At 35.6% G+C, this 20,277-nt stretch overlaps 1 protein-coding gene across 2 annotated transcripts in view; it reads right to left on the bottom strand.

The window, feature by feature from the left end:
- PDE10A (phosphodiesterase 10A) overlaps positions 1-20,277 on the bottom strand; it is a 186,140-nt gene that overhangs the window by 68,758 nt on the left and 97,105 nt on the right. For both annotated transcript variants that reach the window (XM_085300770.1, XM_085300771.1), the window contains exon 3: positions 6,824-6,852. In XM_085300770.1, coding sequence (XP_085156896.1) covers positions 6,824-6,852 — 29 coding nt within the window. The remainder of the gene's footprint in view (positions 1-6,823; positions 6,853-20,277) is intronic.

The raw sequence follows: 20,277 nt of genomic DNA, 5'->3' as shown, positions 1-20,277 counted from the left end.
CAAAATTCTAAGTTACGAGATCTGAAACGTGACAAGAACCTGTACCCACACGTCTTTAATCTTCTCTTTAAAACTGTCAACTATTTTCTGTGAAGAAGATAGAAACTAAGTATCTGCTAAGCCCAAACAACCAAAATCTCACAATGAACTTCCAGCCAACACAAGTTTCTTCCCTATAAAAATATAGTCTCAATACATAAAGTCATCAGGTAACTGAGCCACAAATTTAAAGATGAACTAAAAAACTTTGAAGTACAAAATATGGAGGGAATTCATTTACASTTTTAAATGTCTGGAAAACAGAACATTTGCATGATGTTATTGAGATGCTAATCTAAACTGTTTCAGGCTAGATATGTTTGTATCTAGAAGTATGAAAATATACATACGAAAGTTCTCAATGACATTGATACTTGTTTAAAAACAAATGCAGCACTACTCTGCACTTTTTCAAAATATTTGCAATCACAAAAATGAATGCATAAACCAAATTGTTTGATGCTTTCTGTTGAAATGAATTAGATTTCCCTTTTTTTCAGGTAGCATTATGAAAATAAACAACTGATCTACAGATACCACCCTGGTTTAAAATTTTTCTATATGATTTTCCAGTTGCCTCCATAACCTCCAAAAGTAGTGGGTTTTTTTGTTTGTTTGTTTTTTGTTTGTTTTTTTTTTTTTTTTTTTTTTTTTTTTAAGAACTACAATGTACCAGTGAAACAGTTGAAACAGTTTGGGGACAGTTATTTTATCTGTCCACAGACAGATAAAAACAGATTTTTTAACCGAAGTATGTTCTTGCCTCTTCCCCCCCAATCTCCAAAGCAGCACAGGATTTTGGTCATTTTGCTCACCAAAACCAGTTCCTTGCAGGCATAAGTAGTCCCATACAGATGTCTTATTTCAAAGAGAGTTTAAAAGATTACATAGAATATTTATTCCACGTCACTACACTTTCCCATACCAAGTGACAAGCTTCAGACATTTAAGTTAGAAACAGAAAAGCCTAGAACTACAAGCATCGCAAGAGTCACCTTGTTGTTTAAATGATAATATTGATTGTATTTTAGCTGTAGTGGTGTTAACGAACCTCTGATGGCCACAGGATATCAAGCAAGCAGTGTCTGCAGGAAGGGCCAAAATATTTACCTGAACTAATGAAATTGGGGGAAGGACACAAACTTATGTCATACACATTGCTTATGCATATGTAAGCAAGGTGGCATGTATATGTGCGTATGGATGTGCACATGTACAGCTGCTTTCTGTAACGCCTGGTATTTTCACAAACAGCAAGATTTGCTTTGTTTGACTTCACTGACAGGTGTTCACATCTTGCATAGAAATTGATGTTTCCCTTTTTGCGCAAAGATAAAAAAGACGTAACTACATCCCACTAGTAGTTAAAACATCTAAACTGCACCCGCGAAGAACTAAAGTATGGGTCAGGATTTCGTTTAAAAAAAAGATACAGAAAGGGAGTAAAACTGCTTGCTTTCTTCAAGGCAGAAATGCTTAGTGGAGGGATGTCAAATCCTCAAGACTGAAAAATAAAAGCAGAGGGAACATGGTAAGTAAGTGTACAGCACAGAGCTGGCTTTTGAAAGAGCAGTGAGCTTGGAGAGGAAGCTCAGAAAAATCTCCTTGATTTAAAATTCAGAAGAGGTAACGAGGGCTGGCTTGTTTAAGCAGTTTTGTTTAAACTTGGATACTGGAAAGCAAGAAGTTATAAAGAGCAGACTTTGCTGAGGTGATTAATTTTAATGCTTGTACATAGCCTCAGAGAAAACTGCTTCTACACGCATTTGTCTGACGTCTATTCCTCTTGTTTTGACTGGAGAGGACATGGGTTATAACTTGCTCAGTAAATAAAGTTTAGCATTGCAGCACCATACGCAGGTATTTATGAATTGTTGTTCTCACATCAAACGCTATTCACGACAAAACCAAAGAGGGGCAAATATGAAATGACATTTGGCAGGGAAGGCCCTGTTGCTACGTCAAAGAATGCAAAACAGCTCTCATTCTACAGAGAAAAGTGTTCACAAATTTTGAAGGTGTATATTCCCCAGCCTGTTTACACAGCTGATTTTCAACCCCTGGGGAGAGAGGAAGAATGCTTTTCGAGCAGAAACTCCTTGACACATAGCCACCCATTTGCAGACATCCAATTCTAATCTTTCCATCAACTCCTTCCCATTACCAAACAGTAACACTGAAATAAATTGCTTCACTAGTAACATGGAAAATACATAATACAAGGCAGAGGTTTGGCTTACAAGAACAGAAACATTATGATTACACAGAAGAAACCATATAAGCTGTTATTAACTGTAAGGGTCATAAAACTGCATGAATATCTCAATTATACCACCTCTCTGGATTACGTAATAAAAAAGATAATATCAATTAACAGTTTCATTTTAACTTGGCAGGGCTAAAAAGTTTGCTTTTTAAAAAGCATTTATAAATCTCAGATTCTCTCCTAATACTTGACTTGTAAGCACTCTAAAAATATTATGTATAAAATTAAAATTCAACTTTTCCATTTACCTACCACTATTGCTTATCACTACCACAGTATGAACAAGACTTACTTTATCAGAGATCACCTCACGTAAGCATCATCTTCTGACGACTAAGGGTACAATGCTATTTATATCATTTCTAAAGACTGAATACATACACTTATTGCATTCTCTTAACTTTTTGATTAATTCATTATTCAGTTCTGGGACAGTATGAAAATGTATAAATCTCATTTTTAATACAGGAATACTACAAAGAATGAATTGGCTTTGCTAATATGGCATAAAAAAAAATATGTCAGTCACCCAGTGAACAGACATGCAATTATTGCAACTATACTGAAAACATACTTGCTAGTTCTGTAACTGTCAGTGACATACTGTGCTGGGTGCTAGCTGGTGGCAAGGGAGCTGCCAAAAGCTCCAAGTCCAAAAAGAGGAAAGGAGAGGATTAAAGTATTATTACTGTTTCCAAGAATAAAGTACTGTAAATGTGCTAGGCACTTGCTAGGTAATAATGTTCTGGTGTTTATATGGTAAACTTCTGCAAAGTGAATTGCTGCTGGCATCACCAGAGTTTACAAAGCAAAAGTACTTGCCAAAATGCAGCTTCACTAGAAGTTTTGTTCAAGCAAACATGGAATGGAAAGTCATTAAGGGAAACGAACAACAGCTAGTTTCACCGTGATCATATCAGGAACATTGAGTATTTTTGTTTAAACTTCAAAATCTGAGGAACAAGAGAGCACATAGTGATCACGGGAAACTTAACAGTATGTAGAACAAAATCCTGGCTATAGTTCATGCAGGAATGGGTTTATTTTTGCCAACTAAAAAGTAACATCTCCAATGCACAGCATTTCACTAATATTATGAAAGAAATATGTCTTAATCTAGACAGACATATACATTTAGTGCTCAAACCCACCCTTCTCTTTTTCCTTCAATAGATAAAATAATGATATAGTATAAAAGTCAGCTCAAGTTTTCTGCATTAAAATAGGTTAATATTTGTTTTTCTTTCTGAAATCCCTCTGCTCAGAAAACCTCTTCTGTAGCTAGGGTGGGATCAGCCAACCCACATGGATCTATACAATAAGTAGGCAGAAGATATTCAGCATTTCCAAGGAGGTTTCCAAAGCTACTTCATCATGTGAAAAGGAGAGTCTCTCCCCAATAACGTATCTTTCATAAATATTAAAGTCTAGCATATAAATTTATAGGTTCACTGTTTAGTTACAGATGCTCATGAGACATTTTGTAACCAGGGCTCTTTTTATGCTAAAAGCAGCCCACAGCAACCAGGGAATTCATTTTATCCATAGGTTAGTAATAATGTCAAGTCAATCTAGGATATCTTTACATATAACTTCTCAATACCTAAATATTTAACAACATTGTCATCAGTAAATTTGATTGAAAATTGAAAAATGAAAGATGGATCTTGAAAAAATCTATTCTGCAAACCTCAAAAGGAAAAAAAAATTAAGGGTTTCTCTTGTTTTTCTCTCTTTTTTTTTTAATCAGTACAATGCTAATATCCAAGAGTGCTACTTCTATTTTCATTTTATTCTTACTTTTCATTTTGCTACTACACTTCTGAAAAATGGCCAAAGATTAAAAATGTAATTCTTGTATTACAGCATTCTTCCAAACTTTCTCAATTTTTGAAGTGTGTGCAGAATAAAATCTCTTGACAAGTAAAAGATTTTAATACAAAGTGCCAGACATCATTCACCACATTGCATACAGCTGATAAAAAGAAAACAAACTAATGACAGAAGTTCAACAGGTAGAGCATGTAGAACAACACTAGAATGCATGTGTACATGTGTGAAAAACAAATAAAAAACAAGGAGGATTGAAGGAGGTAGTGCTGGTGGGTTCTAGTGAAAAATATCCCCTCCAATATAATTAATTCTAAGCACAACAGAATAAAAGTATTGAAGCAACTGATGTCAGAGTGTATGACTATGAATGCTTCATTTTAATGCGAGTTTTTACTTTGCCCAAAATTGGCAAAAAAGATCCAGCTATGAAAAATACATACTTACGTGTTAAGCTAATTTCTGCCTTAGTACTTATATAATACAACTTTTAAAACTAATTGGTGACTTAATTCAGCAATAAAATTTGCTTTCACTAACCTTTCACTTTTGATTGTCTATGATACAGATAAAAGTCTCTTTTTGGAAATGCTTTCAGGAATTAAAAACAGTACTTAATGCCTTTAAAACGTAGTACTTAATGATTGTAAGACTTGCAGTTTTTAAGTCTGCATGAAGGTGTCTTTTGTCTGAAAAACAGTATTCAGGTAGAGAACCTTCCTAATTTAAATTCTAATTTACCTTCAGATTTCAATTAAATTTGCATCTGGTTGAGCTACTGCTGAAGGAAGTGAATGTACTACAACAGTCCACACTATTATATACTATATTATTGCATTACATTATTGTACCAAAAAAATTACTATTAGATAACAAACATACATCCATTTTCAGTATCATGCATTACTGAGTGTCCTCACATAGGGAAAAAAAATAGTAATGTAACAAGATACACACATCAAGTACACAATGATTGATAGCTAAAAAAAACAGAAACAGTTTGCTTGAGAACATCTTTATTTCACTTAAAATGTCACTTCACTTTTGCATATGACATCCACTTACATATAAGACAGTTTTGCATCCCACTGCCTCTAAGATTTGAAATGACAGCCAATCTTCAGGAAAAGTCTAAGCTACTATTTATGATTTTGAAAGGCCAAGATAGCTGGGACCAGTGTGCCTGGAAGACAGAGGGGATTACTAGCAGGGCAAGATGCTCTGGGAGATTCAGGGTTCCAGAATTTGCCTTTTTTTTTTTTTTGGGGGGGATATGTTTTTTAATGCATACATTTCACAACCCCACTTCATAGAGTTTTACATAGAAATGTGGATCTATTTACCAGATTTACAAAATTATTAAAAGGAATTTTCTTCTATAAAAAAAACTAGTGCTTCTGAGATTTGTTTAGGCAGATCTTTACTTATCTGGAAGCAAGACAGTATATATAAATATATTACTTATAATAGATTTTGATTGCATCAATAGGCACTTACTCACCTGCCATAACTTCTAAATACTAAGGATCTGGTAAGAGTGATCAAAAATGCATTATAAAGGAACAAACTACTAAAACATACTAACTTTCGTCTAAAATACCTTAAACATCCGCAGTACATCACATATATGGAGAMTATGTACTTACATAAACCCATTCTCAGCATCACTCAATCTCTTTTTGGTGGGAAACCTCAGTTCCCTCATATCCTAGCCATTTGCTTTCGGGGTTGTCAAGCCCAGGTTTCTATTACCAGCCTGCTTCCAACTCCTCCCATATCTTAGAATTTCCCAAAGGATTTCCACACAGAGCAAGAAGCCCAGTCTGCTTTCGCAGACATTCAATAAGCCTTATTTTTAATCCTCATCTGACAATGTTGTGTTTCTCCTGGGAACATGAAATAGTTTTTGCATAAAGTTCAAAAAAGGAAAAAAAAAACACAACTATGAATCTACCTCAGAATGCTACAACTGCTCCTTTAAACTTATATGAAATAATATTTGGACCCTTAGGCTGAACAAACACATCAGAGGGCAACCGATTGTCATGTACTGATTTTTCATCATTCACTAGCAAAGGTAGTAGTTTCTAATAGATCTCTTTAGATAGTCCTCAATCATAGACTGAGACAGTGCAGGATGTCAATCAGGTGTATGGTTAAAGTCAGGAACTTATTACTGAGTATGTTTTTCAGTAACATTTTAAATAAGATTTCGCACAGTATACAGCAAAATACTTCAGATTTAAGAATTTAGCTGATCAGTACTGTAGCATATCTCAAAGGGAGTAATTAGATAGGACGTACTTCTTCCCTTGTTTCCTCTTGTTATGTATACTCTAAAGGTAGTAACACTGATTAAAACAGTCCAGTGTTATGTCTAAACTCAAAGTTCTCATGATTTTCCTGGTTTCCATGAAGTACTTTTTAAAAATTGGATCATGAAAATCACTCTGTGAGAACTCTAAATTTGTTAATGAAAACTATCCTTTGATCTATTTACAGCCAACAAAGCGTTCTTAATATTTCCTCTTTATTAACTGCTCTGTTCTCTGGAGATCCAGTTTGCAAAGAGAATGGAGTAAAACCATGATCAGATACTACACAAAAATCTTCTCAAGTGAACAGTGGGCCTCAGAGACTTTACACTTGTTTCTAGTGGGGATGGAGAGAAAACTAAGTAGCACTTACCCTGCTGACTTCTTTAGGAGTCGATTCATCTAAGAGGAAACAAAACAAACAATTAGCCACTCTGGGAAGCTTCTAGATTGAATGAAGAACAAGATACTGTATTTCAAACTTCTGTGCTGTTATATAAAACTCTTCTAATACAGTTTAATAAAGTAATTGAAATAGCCAACTTCTGAAACTAGAGCCAGTTCATAGGATAAAGGATTCAAGTTTGTCCTGTATTAAAAATAAGACAGTATTTCTTACATTTCCTAAGTCAGTTCACAGGTTGACTAAACCAGTAAGCCCCATACCATGCTCATGTGTTTATATTCCAGTTTGGTAAGAAAAGTATACAAATTTCTCAGTTTGAGAAGTAAAAGCCCTGCCAAAGATACGCCACCAACTTCCTACATGTATAAGCAAGTTAGTGGACTTCAACTTTCTGTTTGGAAGATCAAAGATGCTATTCCTGTTCACTTCTTTGAATGTGGATATAAAGTATTGCAACCCTTAGGCTACAAGAACATCACTGATGTCATCTAGTATAGCACAGTAAAAACACATAAATTACAGGGGTGTATATATATTTATACACGCTAGTATGTTTAGTCCTTCTAAATGTAAACATATTTTCATGTGTTTAGTTCATGCAATAGTTTAACTATGTAATAATAAATACAAATATAAGAACAGAGCACAGGCTAAAATATTATGTGGTATTTCTGAAAGTAAATAAAATACAAAGTATTTGAATGCCACAGACAAAGCTTTAAATTCAGAGATTATGACTTGATGGTGAGAAAAGGAAAACATTTAGGGGAGGAAAGAGGAAAAGCAAAAGAGAGGGAGAGGGGAAAAGAAGCATGAAATATTCTGTTAATACATTCAGAAGTCCAGTTTCTGCACAATGAAATAGCAAACCATTTGCTACATCAAAAAAAAAAAAAGCCTTAAGGTTTGAGACTTTTTTTTTTTTTTCCTCTTAACAGGGGTAAGAAGAAATGTGACCCCATGAACTGGTAACACCCTGACTTGCTTTCCTAGAGTTGCAGAATTTAAGACCCAGGGACATGAAGAGCCAGGATGCACCTACAGTAAGTGCTGATACCAGTTTGCTGGGTTTGTATCGCTGCTGTACAATGACTATATATACACCATAGATGCAATACTTTCTTATGGTTAGTTTCTGTGAGCTGACTATAAGAGATATCATTGGAACAATAACTTTTCTCTAAATTATTTTTTGCTGACCAGTTCTGTCAAAATGTGGAATTAGTTAACATATAAAAGTAACATCACAAGCAGGCTGAAGAAAAACATCCCAGATGTGCATACTTGTTTATATAAAATGCAGTAAGTTCTGTTTAAAAGGTATAAATACACCAATCTCTTGTTTGTAAATCAAGTTCTATCCCTATAACAGCTGAAGCTTTCAAAGTAACAGATTATCCATACACTCAGAGATACTCACTTTAAGTAGATCACTAAAGAGCAGCTTGCTATGGAGTTAAATCTTACAGAAAAGTTCTATGCTTGAATATAAAGATCTCCATTTATTAGAAAAAAACTGCATGAACAACAGCCAGACAAAGAAAAAAAAATCTTACTAGTGCCCACACCCTAGGAGAAAGTAAGCATTTGCACAAGACACCATACAAATGCTCCATCCACTAGAAATTTTTCAGTTGGAGTTCACATTTTCTTAGTCATTAAATTCAATCAGCCCTGATACACAAGTACCCACCCCTGCCTCACATGCCTCAATAACAGGCATTTAAGAATTTAAGGGGATTGTGTTACTTTTTTGTGACACCTGCCACGATTATTAACACTCAGATGTACAAGAAATCTAGGTTATTTAGTTCTTGCATTCTGAACATGCCAGGATTTTTAGTTTTAATGAATAACTGATTACTTCTTGAAAAGAAATATAAACATACACACACATGCACAAACACACACATAGGATTTTTATTTGAGCAGTTTAGCCAGCTAATCATGCCTATTCCAACTCAATGCGCATGTAAATAGTAACTTGTGAAAAACAGTATTGGCTCCCCAAAGGCTTCTTCATTATCATGTACACACTGCTCAACTGAGGCAGTCCTTTATGTTGTAAGCTGGATTTTTAACACTGATTTACTGTGTGGTTTAATGCACAGCGAGTCATGCAGCAGCTGGATTATGGATACTGCTCAGAAGAGCGCACAATCAGAGCAAGAGGTAGGCTCGCCATCTGGAAACGCTGGGCATGCATCAAGTCATCTTGCAGAATGCTCTGGTTTAGTTGGTGTTACAAACTGTATATTTTAACGTCTTCTTAATCTGAGTATAAATACTCACAACTGGGAAAATCAGAAAACTGGGAGGGGAATAAGGTACTTGGCAGTACAGCAAAGCCAGCATGATGGCTAATAACCTCCAAAATGAGAAGTCCAGCTTCAATTCCTCCTCCTCTTCGCCTCAAGTAGGCAGACACACACCCCGTGCCAGCACTGATGTTCATCCAGCCTCCTAACAAGCTGGCTCAGTTCACTGAATTTGTAGAAAATAAATTAATTTCTCAACTTTCAAAACAACGCAACTATCCTACACTCGCAAAAACAAGCGACGCTTTTTTACCTCCACATCTTTGCAAATATTCCTATTTGAAAAGCTCTTTTCATGTATTAGTGACATCAGATGGAGTACATGGAAGGAGAAGAGTTCCATGACAAGAGCTGGATGTTAAGAACAAGCTTACAGTTTAACAGACTAATATCTCAGCTTTACCATATGTACAATTATAATTGACATATGCACAGCATACTACATATATGCATAGTATTTGGTGTGGTAATTAAAGATAATGTCCAGCCAGGAAAGCCTCCAAATTAAACTGAAAGAAAAAGCAAGATAGGAAGAAGTACAAAATAAGGAAAGAAAACAGAAAAAACTCCACAGGAAGTTTGGCTTTTGGCACAATACACACGAGGCTTGTATTTAGGGGTTTGGGGAAAATAATTTGATAGGTCACACAATAGGGAAAAATTCAAYTTTGATTTAATTTGTACAAAATCTCATCTCATACACATATTTCTATAAAAAAATTTTTTTTTTTAAAGATGATATATTTTCATTATTAACATTTGCAAGGTGCTAAGCCATGGTAATCACAATAATAATTTTAATGTAAAGCAGGCCCTCAACATCTCAGATACAATATTCAGATGCATTTATCAAGGAAACCATTCAAATGTCCAGTTAGTTATATGAAAAGAACCCTTCAGAAGAACAGTACTATACTTTCTCACTAATCTTATGCATKCTATATAGTTAAAAACTAGTGCTTGTCAATCATTATTAATGATGGCAACAAAAAACTTTTTCAGATTAATTCTGTTTCTGAGATCTCAGACGCCTATACAGTCACATTTTCCCCAGGAATGGTTTCCCACAAAATTGATGTCAGATTGACCTAATAATTATTCTGTGCAAAAATTCCTTTAGGTTCCTTCTCCTTTAGCTAGTAAGATATAACTCGTTTTGAATGCAATTAAACAATCATACAAATCTTAGCTACTGTTTTCCATGAGAAGCATCACACACCCACATGTCAACGGAAATTCCACATTAGTCTTTCCTAATCCACATCTATGAGGTTTCATTTATTTCCTTTTTAAATAGAAGGGCAATCAAATGAGTCAGATTAGTTGGTCGCCTTGTTCTAATTGCAATTTGCATCCTTATTTTAGATACTTTGAGTCTGGCATCTTACGCCTCCACTGAATTCAAGATCTTTCCAACACAACTTAGATGAAGTTGAATGAGTTTCCTGAAATGGCAACCATCACATACATAATAGAAACACTATAACCATTATCTAAAAAATATTCTTGCCTTTTAACTCACCATCTCATCTAGAGCACCAGAACAAGTCTCCAGACTTTCAACTGTCTGGGTTTATGCGATAATTCAGAAGCATCCATGATGTACCTTCATAGGCAAAGTAACTTAGTTTGTTTAGATATAGGCTAAGACACAAAAAGGGAATATTCTTTAATATCAAACCCTGACAGCACATCAGCTTTCCTTGAAGCAGGATGAAATATGAATTCTGTCTTTCTGCCATCAGCAGTAAGATCAAAACTTTTTAAAATTCCTGAAAAGGGGCTGAGTTTCTCCTGTTTAAACAATAAAGTAACATGCATCAGAAAATACAAAGCTATGAACCAGAACTTCATTGCAGATGGTAGGCAAGAAAGTTATTATCTATGAGGTGTCTGAGAAAGTTTATACACAACATTGCATATAATCCAAAGAGCACTACACAAAGTAGGAGCTGGAACACAGTAAATTTGACTTCATTAGAGAGAACAAAATGTTCGGAAGCTCACTGTTTTCTTTGACTGTAGACCTCATGGAATTGCTGAATCACATGGAAATTGCTGGGCAGAATAGATTGTCCTGCAAAATTTTTCTAAAGAGACTGTCTTCTGAATGTGTAACAAGCCCTTATGAGAACAGAAAGGCATAGAGAAGATTCAGATTCTGCTCTTGTTTCTGGAGTTGCTTAGTAGTAGAACACACACTGTTAGCAGCTCTGCATTTTTTATATCCACTCGTGAAAAATTCTCAGCTATGTATTTGATGTGACAATTTGAGCTAATCTAAGGATAGAATTTCTACAAAAAGAAGAGCAGGAAAACTGCTTTATAGCTATCACAGACTCACCTTTCCCATTGTGTTCAAGTATTTGGATGACAGATGTAACTCTGAACTTGTGAGATGATTTCTTCCCTGCCATAGCTAAAACAGTTTTGTAAAATTTTATAAAAATCCCTCAAGTTAAATACACTTGAACAAAAATTATATTGGAATCTGCTGTCTTACCACCAGAAATATAATTGTTTCCCGTAGTGAATGTTTTTCACCAAGAGAATCCGTAACTGGATTTCATGACAGTTAGCCTATGACTTCAGATCTTATTCAACATGACTGTTGAATGAAGGGATTGTTATATAAATTAGCTCATCTACCTTATCAGTCAACAAGGTAGAATCATCACTGTTTATTACTGGAATACAGCCACTAGACAATGGGCTAAAGGTCATAAATTCCTTTTATGAATTCTTTTCATGCTCACCATGCTTTTCAGTTTGTAACCACATTTTCTGGGCTGTATCCACCACTTCTCTTGCCTGATATTCGATTTAGTTTGGCATCCACTGCTGTAGCTGTTGTAGGCAGCTTTCTTTAAAATTGATTACACGTCCTGCTAACATGTTTGGTGAAAGATGTCTCTCACTCCATAGTCATGCAATTTCACTATATTTCTTGTCAGAGTAATCTTGAACTTTGCCAATATTTTGGCCCCAGAATCCTGCTGGTTAATGAGAATAAGGTATCCTTAAAATTTACTGCCATTTCTGTATTTCCAAAACACCAGTATCACTGCTGAGCTGTTCTCCCACTACTGAATAGAGCTGTTTCTTCACTTTCAAATGTCTTTCAAATGCACTGCACATAGGTTGAAGCTTATTATGTTTAGCAGGCATTTTCAATTAGAAGAAAAAATTACATAGCTGTTAGCTCAAATATTGAGATACATACCTTAAGCAATTCCATTGAAATCAATAAAACTGCTACAGCACAGAACGGAAAGCAGTAATGCTTTATTTATTAAATGTCTTGGCATTCCATTTATGTACAGTAATCCAGAGTTAAAGGGGATCAGGAAAACAGAAGTAACACGACTTTAAGTAGTTCCTACACAGCTCCAATTATCTGAGAAAACCACATTAGATCCTACTCATTGCAAGAGAGTCATTAATTTTAAAAACATGTATTATTATGCATACTCTCTGGAGTATGCAGGCCTCTTGGGTTTGGCTTGTTCTTCCCATCCTTGGTGTGGAGCAACGCTTCAAAGGTTCAGAGCCYGAACGGGCCAGGAAGTTTCACCAGGTTCTCAGCTTCTGGAGCAGGAAATACTGTGTATGACTCAGTAACAGCAAGAAAATACAATAATCTTATACTTGTTATCAGCACATTATGTAAAACTTAGGGGTGGGGTGGAAGACTCGGACACCAACATTTTTATTTCAGCTATACATTCTCTCTTATTTCCTTCTATTTTGTTCTAATCGCTGACTTTTTGTTTTCTGTATTTTCATCTCTTTCTGTTCAAAAGTGTATAGGGCTTTCATTTTWAAAAAAAATCCATATAATAAGTGTGTCAGGTATCACACTCCTAAAAAAGTTGTTTCAAATTTGCACATTCCAGTATATCTGTTGTAGATGAAGCAGTTTTGCAACTCGTCTCATTTTCTTGTTTCTGTGTCTCTGATCATTCTGAAAACAAATATAGCATTACTGAACTTTGCAGTAAAATCCTCAACATCTGCAGAAAAATCAAGTCTGCGCTGTTCTCTTCTCTTCAGCCCAGCTGACAAAAGAAACAAAAGAAAATGCCCCAGAGAAAAAGCCTGCTAACGTCAACAAGGGTAAAGGGATCATTAGCGTTTGAGATGATAGGTTACCACATGGGAGGGTGCAGTGATCCGGTGTGGAACATATTTACGTCAAGGGAATCATTTCAACCCCTCTGAAGAAACCCTACTGTAACTACAACATGCGCACATTCATATTACAGATGTATTTTATTTATTTTACCCTGGGGATTGAAAACAGAGAAACTGAGAAAATGTTCAAATTAATCTGGATAACACTGAAGAAGATGACAGACAACAGAATAAAATTTACAAATCAAGCCTCTCTGGTTTTAGGACATTTCAGCTGATCTGCTTGAAATCATAATCAAGCCCTCAGTGGACATGTGTTGAGTGTCACAGAACAACAATATGCAGATAATTCAGGATTTTGGAGTCTTTGAAAAACAGCATGTTAAACTAACATAGTAAGTTGACAGGAACTGAGAAGATTGAACCATTTACTAATTCTCTTATCAATACTACTACTGGGAGTGAAACATTTTGTTTGCAAAAGGAAACTGTTAGAACAAAAAATAATTACAATTTCAGTGAGTATAAATGAACCACATATGCAACTGCAAAATTACAGACAGCTCTCTATGAAAGGTAACGACAGTAGCATCTGAATTTCTATACTAGACAGTTTTATTATAAAAAGACTTATAATAACAGATAATGATAATCCAGTGTAGTTCTGCAAGGACTCAAAGAAAAAGGCATCTTTTTGGCTGTGGTACAAAGAAAAGTCCAAAACTGGCATTGCTATGTTTAGTATCTTTATCAGCCATGTTTATATCAGCTTTTTAACRAATGCAATGCTCCCTAGGAGCAGGTACTGTATTAAAGATACTAGGCCAGATTTAGAGAAGTATTTAGACGGATATACATGCAGTAGAACATATACACAGATGTATACTACCCTAAACAAGTCAGGCACCCAATTCTTTGAAATGAAAGGAAATTAAATACTCCAACTATGAGTACACAAGATCATTTACCACAGCTCAAGTGACAGTGACAATTCACTAAACTGGAGGAACTCTGCCACATGTGACCCTACAGCATGACCTTAAGGCTCTGCACTGTGTAATGAATCTCTGGTTTAATGCCTGAAATCACTGATGAAGGTTACAGTATTGGACAGCGAGCTTACCAAAAAGCAACATAAAAATGTGCTACACACCAGCTGCTCTGGCTGAAAACAAGAACACTCCAAGCACAAGAGTTTATATGCCTTAGTACAGTTCCCTACAAACCTCAGAGAGGACACACTGCAGCAACCAACACTTGACAGGACAGCACCAGAATGTATCGTGAAGTTATAGCACCTAATACTGGGTACACACAGCAAGAATGACGTTTATTAAATACACTGGCACCCCAGCATCTAACCTACTCAATCTGTTTACCCACAACAATTTGGGAAGAGGTTCTACAAAAACCGATGGGTGAAACCCAACCCTCCGTGGCCTGACGATTTCCTCACTTCTGAGTAACACTCATCAGCACTTGCTCACACTTCAGTACTTCAGCTAATCTACTGCACAGCAATCAACTTCAAGCACAGCCACCTGGACACAGGCTCAAAACAGAGGATTCGCTGCACTGTAAGGCACAGGCCATTGCTCCCTGGTCCCCACTGAAAACTGCCACCAGAGGCACAGGAGATAAATCAGTAGCTCTGCAGTCAGGACCGTAAGACAGACCTGGTTTAGAAAGCATCACATTTTTTAGGGTTTGTGAGGCAAAAAATGCTCAGAGACAACTCCAGAAAAGAGAATCCATTGACAGTTTGAGACGATACTCTGCTTGTAGCCCACCTGACAGAGAGAAAACAACAAGAGGGTGGGGGGAAGGAAGAAATGGAAAAACATCCAAAAGAAAGCTGCAAACACAGATGAGCAAGCTTAGATGAATGAAGAACTGTGTGTGTTCATGTAATAAAAAAGCACAGGGAAAGTAATTTTGTAACTAATGAAATCCAATGCAGATGGCAAATTAATTGAAATATGAGTAAGAACTCAGGAAACATAAAGAAATAAGCTGGGAAACTAATAAACTGTATCTAACACAGCAGTAACAGAGAGTGGAAGTATCACTACTACCGGTGGAAGAAAGGGAACCAGAGCTAACTGGACCTCTTCAGCATGGTTGAAGTTACCACCTGCTGGGATAAGGAGCTTTATCTCTCTCCCAAATTGTCAATCCACAAGAACTACTAATGATCACACACTGAGAGTAGGCAACCAAGTGAGAAATCTATTCCTGCAAGTATGAAAAGGGTAATTCATAATCCAAATCCCTGCTCCCCATGCTTTCGAAAGAGTTTTGCGACAGTCATGATTGAGGAACCTCCTATTTGTCAGTTACAACTTCATTCCTCCCAACTTCTTCAGCTCTACTCCACAGTTCTTGTCAACACCAAAATGAGTTTCTTGCACAGGCAAGCACCACACAACTCACTGGAACAGGAATTTGGAAAAACATCCCCGTGATGCAACTGATCCTACAGACACTTTCTTTATCTTTAATCTGCATCTAAGATTCCTAAAGAACACCAGAGTTGCTTTAGTTAACCTGCTAGTGTCTCATATCCATGAAAGCACCTTTAYGGATCATCTGGATCTGAGTTCCACATTCAGTAAAAGGTTAGAAGCATTAATTCATTAAAGAACTATTAGGCACTTGACCATTTCTAGACATCAGGCCATTTGTTTTGACATTGAATTACAGGACTGAGGTTGAGTTGCAAAACAGTTCACCAGAGAAGAGCCTAGTAACTACAGAAGAAGCAGCTCAAAAGAAACAACAACTACATAAACCAGAATTGAAAATAGGAAATAAGAGACAAAAGAAAAGAGCTTCTAGACAGCATGTCAGAAAGAAGACAGAAAGAAAAAAGGATAAAGGTCTTGAGATAGATGAGTAAGAATCTCAGACATCAGATGCTACTGGTTATGATCTGCTTTACTCACCTATCTAGGATTACTTTATTTTCTGCCATAATAGAAAGGAAAAAAAAAGATTTTACTAATAAAATGTAATACCATATTTTATTGATCAAATAATCCAGTTGCATCAAAAATAAAAAGAAAATAATACACATACAGAAGGTAGGATTCGAGCAAAAATATGTTCTCTGGTTTACAATATTGTTCACCATCAACTATTAAGGAAAAAAGGCACTTTAAATCTGAAGCTTTAAAAATCCAGCTGTCAGAAAGTCAATTGCTTCAATGTACTATGCCACTTTCCATAAAGTGAACAGATGGCATTATTAAAATTCTAGTAGAATGAAGTATTTATAAGTTCATTAGAAAACACTAACTATAGAAAAAGACAGCAATATTGCAAATAAAGCTGCAGGATTCAAAATAGCATAAAAGTACAAATAATAATTATAAAAATCCAATTTATGAGTTAGTACATAAAAACAGTAATGCGTAATGAAACAAAAAGCATGCAAGAAATACCTGAAAAAAAATCTACAAAACAGTCATTTCTTTTCAAGGGTTACTTCCAAGTCACTCTATGTATGCAAGCTTGAACTCTATGGACAGGATTTTGAAGTYAGATAGTCTATCAGACAATCTAGAGGGAAAAAGGTATGTCTGTTGGTTTCTTTAAATTACTTTCCTTCAAATATGCAAGTAAAATAAATACAATGGGGTAACAACTATGAAATTACTCTAAAAATAATCCCTAAAGAAATTTCAATCTTATTCTCTGGTGTGATGTTCCCAGAAAAATAAAGATCAGCCAAATGTGGCTAGCATGCAAGTGTCAGTGCTTTTAAATGTTGTGCCAGATAGGCTTATTTAATACCAAAATGTTTTATTTGCTATTCTCTTCACCATCTTGAATTATTATCCAACATAGGAGTCACTTAGGAATCATATGACTTCTAATTACTCATCCTACTTTGTATTGCCTTTCTTCCAGCCACAGCAGTCTTGACTCAGTAAATGGTACTGCTATTCTAATTTTCTTGAAAAGACACAAATTCTTGTCACCTACAAAATGTGACAAAATGGGTTCATACAAAAGAGAGCGAGATAGCACTCCAAAAAACTCAGCTTTCATTCCAAACTAATATATACCTAGTTCCCATTATGTGCTGATTTATTCAGATGTACATCATTTCTTTCTCTGCAATTTTTATTAGTACAGTCTGTAGTCTAGCAAGGTTCTCCTCCTTTAAGCACTCTGTCTACCCTGAGTATACCATTCAGTCTACCACATCATTCTTGGAAAGGTCCTGATTCTCGATGGGCTCTATTTGATTTAAAAATGTATATTTTTTCCCAAACTTTAAAGAATAGAATGGCATTTTTGCTTCCTTCTGAAGACTCTATTATCTAAAACTTATCCAATGGATGCAATTGATGCAATCTACCCAATTAGACTATTTGAAACTATGATTTTTCCTGAAAAGCTGAACCTCTCTAGTGAGAAATTCCAGGGTGTAGGTCCCACAGCAGCCAAAATCAATTTAAGCCTGAGCTGCCACAGCTGTGCTTTCCCCACTATCTCCTCATTGCGTGTTCCACCTTTCTATCTTTGGCCAACACTAGCATTGGTGCAACCACGGAGGGCATGGGAATGGATCAGGRAGCCAGCACAGCCACAGTCTGGCCACTTTTTTCATATGACGTGYTTTCAGCTACAGTAGCTCAGTGAACTCGTTTACTCTGCTATTATACAGGTATGAAGACCAATGCAAGGGGAAGGATGGAAATACACACCAAGGGGTGCAAGCTGAGAGCAGGCAGCACAGGCTCAGATCAACCACAGAGATGTTTTTGGAAATCAAGAGTTGGCTATGAATACTACTTGAACAGACAGAGCTCATTGGCATTTTGGTTTCTTCATGTTTGGGCTATTCAAGTCAACCTGGAGTCTAGGGAAAGAGCCTGAGATTCTGAAGACAGCTGAAGAGGCATTAAAAGCTGTCTTTGCTAAGATGTCTTGGGAATAGGGGGGTATAGCATCTCCTTCAAATTTAGAAAGTTCATATTTAATAAAAGAAGATACAGTTATGGCTACCTTCAGACAGGAGATAAACAGATACCTCCTGTTTGGTGAAATTTAGCAGTTGTAGCAGTCTAGGTTTAATGGATTCTTCCACTCAGAACGTACGATCATCTACATCAACATTCATTTCTATTTAATAATTCCCTCTAGAACATTACTAGAAAGAATAAGAAGCTTTAGTATCTTTTAGGTGTAGAGTATATAGAGAAAGACTTGTATAACAATTCACTTTTTTAAAAATATAAACATTTTACATAATGTTTGTCCAAGACAAACACAGCAAAGTCATATCACCAAGCAGCTTCTGTTGGCCCATCCTACATTTAAATGATTTTGCACTGATATTTTAGATTAGAAGAGCTTAGGAAGTCAAAAGAGGGAAGGAATTTAGATCTAGGATTATTAACTTCTTAGTTTTGAATTACTTGGACAAACCTGAAGAAGATAACAAACACGGAGAGAAACTTGCTTTGATAGCACAATGACAGATTCCTTAACTTTGCTCTGAAAGACGTCTATGATTTTAATGACTTATTTACACTATTACACTATTTTGTTACTTTTACTTCTTTCTTTTTCCATAATACAACATAAAGGTTGTATTCTGGTTATAGACTATAAATTTTTTAAGACTCTTTAGGAATTAACTAGTCTGTTACACTTCATCTTTGGCTTGGGAAAAATCTGACCTATGCGAGTAGAGGAAATGTATTCCTGTGAATATTCAATACAAATAATTACTGTAAAATAAAAAGTTATAGATGAATACTGTAATGAAGTGGATGCACCCTACTGTGCAGTAGGAAGAAGAAAATAATAGCTGGCTTTTCAGTAGAAAGATCTGGCAGGCAGCCATGTGATACAGACTGGGTTCTGTCCCCAAAGACACATTCATGTTGGCAACATATTGGAAGGTTGTTTAGAGTCTAAAGATTAAGAAGAATGATCTTCAATTTAATCTATCACCTAGTCAATGCTAGTCATAACCATATTGTACATAATTTAGTCCAAAGAAAACACAACAAATAAAAAGAATGATTTCAATGATATCATTGTGTTCTGCTACTAAACATTTTGTAATCATCAAAACAACCAAAAAAGCCTTATTAAATACTTCACTTTCATACTGAAATATGATCAGTCACAAGTAGTATCTTTTCTAAAGGTCATTTAGCCAAAGAATATTCTTTAATTTGAAATAGAGATTACCCTTAAACTTACAAAAAGAACATTTCAAAACATTAAACATTTTTGTTCTTTTGTTCATTTTCAGAAATATGTTTACAGTCTAACTGTGCTGATCAATTACTGCAAATGAACACAAAATCTCAAGTATATGACTGCAGGCCTAAGAAACTGCATTCTTTCAGAAACTCTAGGTATTCTGTTTAAGGCAACAGCTAATATTAGCACAAATAATACACTTATTTGAATTGCATATAGAAAAAGGTTGTATTCTGAAAATAAAATGTCTTCCTTAAGCCCAAAGAAACTCAGTCTCTGCATCATGCACAGAAAGTGAGAAACAACAGATAGTTTTAGCGGGTATGGTTTATAGCATGGTATAGCATAGAATACATGGTATAGAATATACAACATCTGCTAAACCTACACACAGACAAGGAACTGGAATCACTTTCAGCCAAAAGAAAAGAAAAAGAAATCAGGATTCATGGATATAGTGCTGACCCAAAGCTGAACTTCTTAGACATCTTTTCGTATGTCTTATGTTAGAATGTCCTAATAAGTGTTAACAGTTGAAACGGATCAGTGTCTGAGCCCAAAATTACAAATAATTTATGCAAGCCACTCCTCCTTCTCCTAGCCCAAGTGTATCTACTCCCTCTTTTTTCTGTCCCTTTCTATTAGTCCTACGCTACCCCAAAAGACTCAGCTTTGGGTAAATCAAAGATTCCTTAAAGAAACCACTTCATAAAACCACTTGATACTCTTACCTTTACTTAG

The sequence above is a fragment of the Rhea americana genome, unplaced genomic scaffold (assembly GCF_003343005.1).
Source record: "Rhea americana isolate MKP2758 unplaced genomic scaffold, rheAme1 scaffold_169, whole genome shotgun sequence".
Taxonomy (NCBI): Eukaryota; Metazoa; Chordata; class Aves; order Rheiformes; family Rheidae; genus Rhea; species Rhea americana.
The sequence above is the reverse complement of the archived record's forward strand: the minus strand, read 5'-3'. Positions and strand labels throughout refer to the sequence as shown.